The sequence below is a fragment of the Scophthalmus maximus genome, chromosome 12 (genome assembly GCF_022379125.1).
Source record: "Scophthalmus maximus strain ysfricsl-2021 chromosome 12, ASM2237912v1, whole genome shotgun sequence".
In the NCBI taxonomy this organism is placed as follows: domain Eukaryota; kingdom Metazoa; phylum Chordata; class Actinopteri; order Pleuronectiformes; family Scophthalmidae; genus Scophthalmus; species Scophthalmus maximus.
Window position 1 is genome coordinate 21,065,247 of NC_061526.1, and position 9,100 is coordinate 21,074,346.

The window sequence follows — 9,100 nt, forward strand, 5'->3', positions numbered from 1 at the left end:
ATATTCATTCAGTGAGAGGGTTGCAGGAATATTAACTCTGCACGACACCAAATGTGAAATAACCCTGGGAAAAAAAATGTTATGGGGTCCAATCAGCTGCATCTATAAAAACACACACTCGCAGTCTCGCATTCATCTATAGTTTATTGTAATGAAAAGGTAAAGGGCTCCTTTTCTTCTCTGAGCGTCTTTATGCTCCAGATACCATTTATTTATAGAACTGGGATAATGGAGGAGGTCATAAATATTTCCTCCAACTTCTTCTTTCACCGTTAAAAAGAGGAAAAAATAGAGCTGCATTCAGTTGATGTTAATTCAGTAATAACACCAGTGTATATTCTGGTATCTAAGTTCAGACCATAAACCAAAGATCGTGCCTTAGACCTGTATTCTCTGGAATGACCAGCACAGGGCGACTTCATTGGTGGCAAAAAAGTGTTTATGGTTTCAATCGCTAGTTTCAAGTCTTCTTCAACACAGCACGATGTTCATTCTGTCATTATGACGAGAAAGCAGTGTATGGGTTGCCGCCTGGATACAATGTGGTTGACAGCTGGTCCGTCCAATCGGTGCAGTGGACGAGCTCAAAAAAAACAACAACAACATGGCGCTGTTCACAATACGAAACTCGAGGCTTCAAAATGGCAGCTCACAAACCACCAGGTGACGCCACAGTGGGTTGCCACTTAGTTCGCGCGCACACGCGCGCACACACACACACACACACACACACACACACACACACACACACACACACACACACACACACACACACACACACACACACACACACACACACACACACACACACACACACACACACACACACACACACACACACACACACACACACACACACACACACACACACCTTTGCGGCCTTTCCATTTTCTCACTCAATTCTTCCACTACAGATGGCTGATGTTGACAAGGAGAGACAGACTCACCTTGTCAACACACTGAGTGTGTGTGCATGTGCAAGTGCGTGTGCGTGTGTGTGTGTGTGTGCACGCGCCTTATCATTACCTGTCCCCAGAGGTGAGCCTGGCAGTCAGACCGTGTAACAGAGGAAACGACAACAGGTTCTCTCCACCGAACCCATGTCAAGCGTGATTGGACAGCAAGTGCTAAGTGGTGCTGCAGCTCCAGGGATGCACCCAATATACTGCACACACAAGTACACTGCCGGATCGCTGGGTTTTTACCTCTGTGTGTGTGTGCGTGTGTGTGCGTGCGTGCGTGCGTGCGTATCAAACTCTCCGTGTTGCACTTGCTGTTGCAACTTAACACTCTCCATGGGACCCTGACAACAAGACAGATGAGACTGACTGCACGGAGAATCATTACCGCACTCCCACGCTACAGTGTGCGTGCGTCTGACTCGCACACTTCGCCCCATCCCCATCATTCAACCCCCCCTACAGACTACAGTGACTGGTCCAAACTCATCATCACTCACATCACTCATTCCATTACTTGGGCGTGCGCCATTGACTCGATGGTGTCATAACATACTGCTTTTCCCTTGAGCTGCGCTGCATAGCATGTGTGGTGTTGTTTTATGACTCCTTTATTAGCTGTATAGATTTTTTTTTGGATTTTTTTATACTCAAGATTTCCCGTCTGCCAGATGCTTTGATCCCGATGTGGCTGAATTTAACCTTCAGTTTCAGCTGACACCAGCTGATGGTGTATGAATTATTTTATTGTGTTGTAGCTTCCAGCTACACAGCTTGCATTTCACAACAGCCAGCACTTGAGCTGTGTGACTGGCCTGTTCAAAGAGGACGTGAGACACCAATAATCTCCATCCATCCACCAAGCAAGAGGCCAGCGATTGTAGAAGATAACAAAGGGGACATTCTGTGCCAGGTAAACTGAAATGCACTGGGTTTAAACATGGACTGTGTTAAAACTTTTAAAGAAAACCACAACAAAAGGGAAATAAAGGTCAAAAACCAATCAATCAGCATCATGTCGAGAAAAATGTCATTAGTGTTGTGTGGGCCCAACTCCTAAACTGAGTTCATAACCCAGACGTTGGTATGAAAGGGTGAAAATACAGTTATATAACTGTAAGATTACTACAGTCAATTACAAAATTATTCTGGGGATTACTGCGACTTTATAGTGAGTAAAGAAACCTGCTTCCTAATCTCCAAAATACCTGCACATGATCCCAGAGGTAAGGCTCACATGTTGACGTTTAATATGTTCCGAGTCACGAATGAACAGCGAGGCCTTAACTTTTAATCCAACCTGGATGAGAAGTCCTGTAAGTGCTCAGGGGAGAAGAAAAAGGAAATTTAAATATTTCAATGACAACTGGCAAACTGCCAAGCTCCATTTGCAGAGGATAATCATGTGATATTACTGGAAAGCTCCAGCGCGGCTCTACTCCTCTGGGAACAATTAACGGGGCTCCGGCAATTTCATGGCGACTGCTCGTACAATGGTGTCGGGCTGACAGGTCATCTGTAGAGCCACGCTGAGAAACAACCTCTGGTGCCGGGACACGCTCGCTGCCATCTCTGCTGCGACGACTGTACCGCAACACCAGCTCGCACTTAAGTGGGCACCCGGAGCGAGAGCAACCTGATTGCCTTCTGCTGACCTGGAATACGTCTCTGCTCTTACCTGCGCTCCGGCAACTCTCAGCGAGGCACAAATCAGCGCACGCTTCTCGGCCCGTATTCCAAGCGCGGTTTCAGTGAGAGCTTCTCACTGCGGTGGCAGTGAAAAGATGCAGTGACAGCCTCCACGTTAATCCTCCACTGGAGCTGAAGTGCAGAAGTGAACTGGGGCATTCAACAGTGTGCGTGAGAGAGGGAGTGATGCGGGGGGGGGGGGGCAGGGAATATGATGTAAAAGAACTAGTTTATGTTGATGCTTTGGCGGCGTTTATGAATTACAGAGAGAGCGTTTGAATTTCTTGACTCTCAGTGTGGCTTATCCAAGGTAAGACTGAGTGAAGAGAGAATGGATTTGCGACTCTTTGTGCGGCTGCGATGCGAGCCCCACTGCTCGCACACTATCTGGCAGCCTTTGTGTATACCTGGAGGATTAAAATGATATCCTCTAAGCGGCAGATAACCGTTGCATCATCCCCCGGCTGCCGCCAGAATCGTCTTTAAAAGACAAACATGTTCTGCAGCGTCAACATGACGGTGTTACCTCCGTCCCACATGTGGACTGATCACAAATATCTGACTGCTGTGGGCTCATGGTTTGGCTCATGTCCCATATTCCTATTTTAATGTTTCAGTATGGTGCTGGAGAGTTTTGTATCGAGGTCTAAACGCAAGTCTAAACTTTGGATAACATGTTCCTCAGGAGCAACACACACCGTGTAGGACTTGCACTATATTGTAAGCTCACACGATTCAGTATCGGAAAAAAATTGTCTTAAAGTGACGATAATATCGTTTATCGCCATAATTTCTTTGGACAATCATTTGTGCAACAAAAAGTAGTTATCGTGACGGGCCTCATCATGGTAAAACTTGATAACCTGTACACACATTAATCTGTTGCTCTGGATCGTATGTCATCATCTCACCAGTCCCTGAAGCTCTCGGCCTCGTTTCCCATTCACATTGACGAACGCAAGCTGGAGATTTTGGTGACCACGTCCGTTATGTTAATGTTGCGGATAGCAGAAGAATTCATGGCAACAAGCTTTTGTTGTAGGTGTCTCTAATGCCTTCCTCCCCTGTTCGTCATTTGTGCAGAATTTTGCTGGCGACCTTGCTTCCCTCGTTTGAAATATTGCTGCCGCCGCCGCTCGCGGGGCTTAATTGCAATCTTGCGGATGCACCGGAGGACGCGCACAACAAGCGAAGCTCAGAGGGGGACGCAGAACAAACGTTAAAGACGTCTACAAATGACAACTTTGACCGTTACCGGCATCAAATCTACAGGAGCCACAGGAGGTGGTCTCACCTCCATCCTCACATCCATCACGAGAAGTCCAGTGTTCTCCCACATGCCCGTCATTGTTTTTTTTTTGGCGATTCCTAATAACGTCCTCCAGGGCAGGTCTGACTGCTGGTAGCAATCTAATCTAATCCTCACCTCGGAGACTCGTAAAAATCCTAATATTGTGTCCGGGGGCAGTGCCCAAGGATTTCAGATGACGTGAAAAACTGGAGTCATATTACAGCACATGGGGAAATTAAGTGCACACATGCGTAAACATGAGTCAGGATGATTTTTAATGGAAATAAAGGGTGTAAATCACGATGTGGATTTTTAAATTGCGGAGAAAAGACCATGACGGAAGATGGCAAAACAAGACGAGACTCCCCGAGAGAAAGTGACGGGCTCTTTTTAAAAAAAAGTTTAGATTAACGAAGCAGCAGAGAATACAAAGTATTATTATTCAACCGTTGGAGATTGACCATGCGTGTAAAACGGTCAGCGGCCCTCCTCCTGGACCAGGGCGGCGAAGGAAGGGAGGGGGGAAAAAACACAATTTACGACCGTTTTATTGGAACGTAGTTGATCTATTGCGAGGCCATCATCATGTGGAAGCTGCTGCTCCTTCAGGTAGCAGCGGATCAATTCAAAGCTCACACCAAGCAGCTGTGTATTCGTTTATAGACGAATTTGACCAAAACCTTCACCTAATCCCGAGTCCACCGCAAATGTGGACAAACAGCCCCATTACCATTCTTGAATTATATTTGTGTCTATAAATGCAGGATATTTCACCCACTACAGCCGGAGGCAATAACTTTTTTGTCGGCTTTCAGGCGAAGACGACTTCGAGCAATTAACCTGATCCAAATCAGAGGCAACAGAGGGATTTGTTGAGCATCTTCAAAGACTCAGTGGGGGAAAGCCGTGAAACGCACAAGGACAAACGGAGAAAGAGCTGATAAGAAATTTTGTGAGAGTAGACAGAAAATGTTCATTCAAGCTAAATAACAATTTCTGACTAAAGTGCAATAATTCTAAAGTACCACAGGACGTCAGGAGTAGTTGCAGCTACGAATTTTGAAGGTTTCAGAAACTAACTCTGGGAAAAGTCGGCGAAAATTAGTCCTTAGACACTTTGCCTGCCGTTTACATGAGAGGAACGCAGCAGGAGATGGTCGGGGTCGGACGATGACCACAAGGAGGTCGGCGGTTGGTTGCCCGCTTCCACAAGTCCGCATGCTGAAGTGTCCTTGGGTTACACACCTAACCCTAAAAGTCTCTGTCGGCTCTTCTGGCCGTGTATGAATGTGTGTGTGAATGGGTGAATGTGGCTTGTACTGTAAAACGCTTTGATTGGTCGAAGCAATATTTACATTAGGAAATCAACTCCACAGCCAGATGAACACACACCAGGCTCACCAGTTGTCTCCACCTCCTCACACCAGGCTCCTTTTGACGTTTCTTGTCAGACATTACCTGTACAGTGCGATTTGATTGGCTTGAGCATTTGTGGAAACACGATTTGATTCGCTGCAGATTGAAATGTTGGGCAAATTTCTCACCTTCTACCGCGCAAAGCGAAGCAAATGGGAACGACCACAATGCAGTTTGGCGTTGTATGCGCAGCTGGCAAAGCTTAGTGGGTTACACACTCTGACTTTGGTACAGAATGTCGGGGGTTTGATTCCCCAGTCAGAATATCCAGTGTAGGCAAGGCCATTAATTATACCTGCCTACCTCTGATCTGAGTTTTAAAAAAAAAATATTGGACCGAAGCGTCAGCAGAATGAAGGTGAATGAGCAGCGTTTTCGTCGACACCTCCCACGCGGCCCTGCACTCTGTCAACGGTGATGGATAAAAGAAACAACATTATCTGTTGATTTCAAATGGGAAACACACAAACGGCGGTCTCTTGTTTTGTCCGTCCATCCATCCATTGATCAATTCATCCATCCCAACCTCCTCCTCCTACCAAGGACTCTCGTCCTTTGTGCTACCTCACCCGACTTCTACCTTTGCTCCCATCATAATAACGACAGCTGCTGGAGGTCACCCAACCATAAAACGTAAGGGCTGTAATAAGCTGCTGGCACAGACACCCAATGAGCTTTTGTCTCACAGGACGGTCTCTTCTCTTCTCTTCGATGAGTTATGTACACGGTTTTTAATGTGCCTTCGCCGAGACATCACATATCTGTTATTGAACACGCCGCTGCAAAGGACACTTGTTTCTCCTTCATAATATTTACTTGATATACATATCAATCACATCACCAAAAAAAACCAACACTTGACACGGTAAACAGCCGATCGAAGCAAACACGAGCAGAAGCAACGGGGAGAATATCAATCACTCGGGCAATCACTGGAGGATATAAATATTTCATGGAGGGGGAAAAACGTAACACATTAGATTGATATAAGCTCGGCCGCCTTTTTGAATAAATCCCCTGGTGTGACGCCGAACCACATATGCAAAGCACACAAGGCTAAGACTTTGATCCAAAAGCCTCTTACAGGGTTTTGCGGATTTTTTTCGCCACAAAACCCGCAAGACGCCCCAAGTGTCATTAGCTGCGAGGGATCAAAGACCCGGATGACCAGAGGAGTGTGTCCGTGACTTAAGAGCTTCACCGCCAGCGGACGAAGTCGACATGGCATTAGACGGAGTTTGGAGTCGCTGCAAAGTTTGGAAAATATACATGCTTTTGTTTTTTCTTTTTCAGCCATTCGATAATATTCCTGACGGGACTTCCTCTGCATTCAACGCCGAGTGCACGTGACTCTTGTGTCATATTTGATGGGATTTATTTATCATTTCTCACGACACCGCGCCCGTAATGTTGAAATAGGGGGCGCCGGGGATTTGCTCTGATATCTATACAATATCCTTTTCCAAATCCGATCTAGTCCACTCAACGCAGCACAAATTGGATAATAAATATTCCATAGTTAAACGTCTGCCCTTACAAACTATCCACACGAGTGAGAGTGTGTGTGTGTGTGTGTGTGTGTGTGTGTGTGTGTGTGTGTGTGTGTGTGTGTGTGTGTGTGGTTCAAAGGTTAAACCGAAAAATGCAAAGCAATTTTCTGTCTTCGTCAAGAACAAATAAAAACTTGTAACCTCAACAACACGCACAAGCAGGACACACTGAATTACATATCAGATTAGCAATCCAGCTAGCAATTATTTTCATTGACGATTAATTTCTGGATTAATCAATGGATCTATAAAAGATGACTAAAAGTCCCAAACCACAAAAAAGACAGTTTACTATCATGGAGGAAAATTAAATCTGGAAAAAAATTACAAATTAAGAGCCTTTTGACAACTCAAAATAGACGAATTAACCCATTTATCAATTGCTTCACATCTATATACATTCAAATTAACATATAACAATATGAAACATGTAAAAAAAAAAATAACGTGTTTGCTAGTGAGATTTTTCTAGTGCTTGTGAGAGAGACTTGGTACAACTCCAGAGGAGTTTGACAACAAAGCGCAATCCAACCTAATCCAGTATCTAATCTAATCCAATGTTTGCATCAGGGGTTATTAAGAGGCAATTGGGAAAAGTCTGTAATCTTGACCCCGTGATGTTCTGCGTGACCTTTAGGAACACTACAGTGAGCACAGCATCACTTTTAATGTTCATATATATATATATATATATATATATGATATTATTGATTATCTATGAGGCTGAACCTGGAGTGGTGTATTTCCCTGACTGCCTCAAATGTAACACACCCCCTCAACAAAAAGCACAAAAACCAGTGAACGCAACGCAGCAACACAAGTAGAGGATGTGTGTTAACGTCAACACGTTTTCCTTCCAAAAGTGTGGGAAATGATATTCATTTGTGGAAGGTGAAGACTTCTAAAAAAAACAATAAGAAAAAGTGACATTCCTCTGCGTGTCTCGTTCAAAGACTCCGAGCGCGAGTGAGATTTATCAGTTTCAGCGGGAGACAAAAAGCTTTGGGGGTTTTTTTCCCAAAAATGTCCGAGAAGAAGAAAAGAAAGAAAAGAAAAGAAAAGAAAAGAAAAGAAGGCCACGACGTGTCTATAAAAGTTGGTCGCCTCACCTTGTTTGACGCACTTGAGTCGCACGGGCTCCTTGCTGTGTCGGACCACGGCGTGCACGTCCCGGGTGGTGAGTCCGGCCACCGGGGTGTCGTTGACTTCCAGCAGCAGCTCGTCCTGGACGAGTCTGCCGCTGAGGCACGGCGCCCTGCCCGCCGGCAGCTCGCCGACGACGGGGAACTGTCCGTTCTCCGCGCCGCCCTTCAGCTCCGGCCCCGGCCCCGGCCCCGGCCCCGGCCCCGGCTCCTCGGCCCGGCCGAGGACACTCTCGTGGACTTTGTTGGTCCAGTGGTTCTTCCTCCTCTTCAGGCTCCGGGACATGGCTCCGACACACAAGCGACCGTGGCGGGGGGAGGTAATCACATGAGTGCGGCCGTGGGGGAGAAGTTTTCAACCGCCGCCCGAGGTCCACCGCGGTGTCACCGGAACACCGGAATGTGTCCAGCTTCAGCGGGGAACGCCAGTTGTTTCCATGTCAGGCGCACACACACACACACACACACTCTCTCTCACACACACACTCACATACTGACACACTCTCACACACACACACACACACACACACACACACACACGCACGCACACTCGCGCGCGCGCAGCAGCTGGATCATCAGTCCGCGATAACTGAGAGCTGCTCAACTCGTGACGCCTTCAGGTGCCGCCTCTCGCGTCGGAATTCGCAGGCGCTGCCTACAACAAACCTCCGAAACTCATTGTAGGAGAATTTAGACGATTCATTATCATTACGCTTTAAATATTTACTTCAAAGTTGTTCACATAGCTGAATGGACGCACAACTTTTAATATCAGTAACTTATGAGCTAACAACCATTTATCCATTAAAAGATAAGATATACCTTTATTCGTCCCAAAAATCTATACTACAAGCCAATTAACTCAATGTGTATTTTTGCAGTTTCAAGTGCATCTAGGCCTGTAGTAGTAGTGGTAGTCCTGAATTTAAAAAAAAAATGGTATATTCTTTTTAAATAGTTTTGGTACGTTACTCTTCCGCAATCCCTTCCTTTGACGTTTGCTGCTGAAGTAACAAGTGAATCCCCCGCGTGGGAAAGTTGTATCTTAGCTTA

At 46.0% G+C, this 9,100-nt stretch overlaps 1 protein-coding gene across 12 annotated transcripts in view; it reads right to left on the reverse strand.

The window, feature by feature from the left end:
• Positions 1–8,888, reverse strand: part of magi2a (membrane associated guanylate kinase, WW and PDZ domain containing 2a) — a 152,869-nt gene extending 143,981 nt beyond the window's left edge. For 4 of the 12 annotated variants that reach the window (XM_047336372.1, XM_047336371.1, XM_047336370.1 and 1 more), the window contains exon 1: positions 8,015–8,886. In XM_047336372.1, the coding sequence (XP_047192328.1) occupies positions 8,015–8,333 (319 nt within the window). In that variant the 5' untranslated portion in view covers positions 8,334–8,886. Of the gene's footprint in view, positions 1–8,014 lie in introns of all 12 variants that reach the window. The other 8 variants (XM_047336374.1, XM_047336373.1, XM_047336379.1 and 5 more) reach the window with 4 other exon arrangements.
• Positions 8,889–9,100: the final 212 nt, after the last annotated feature.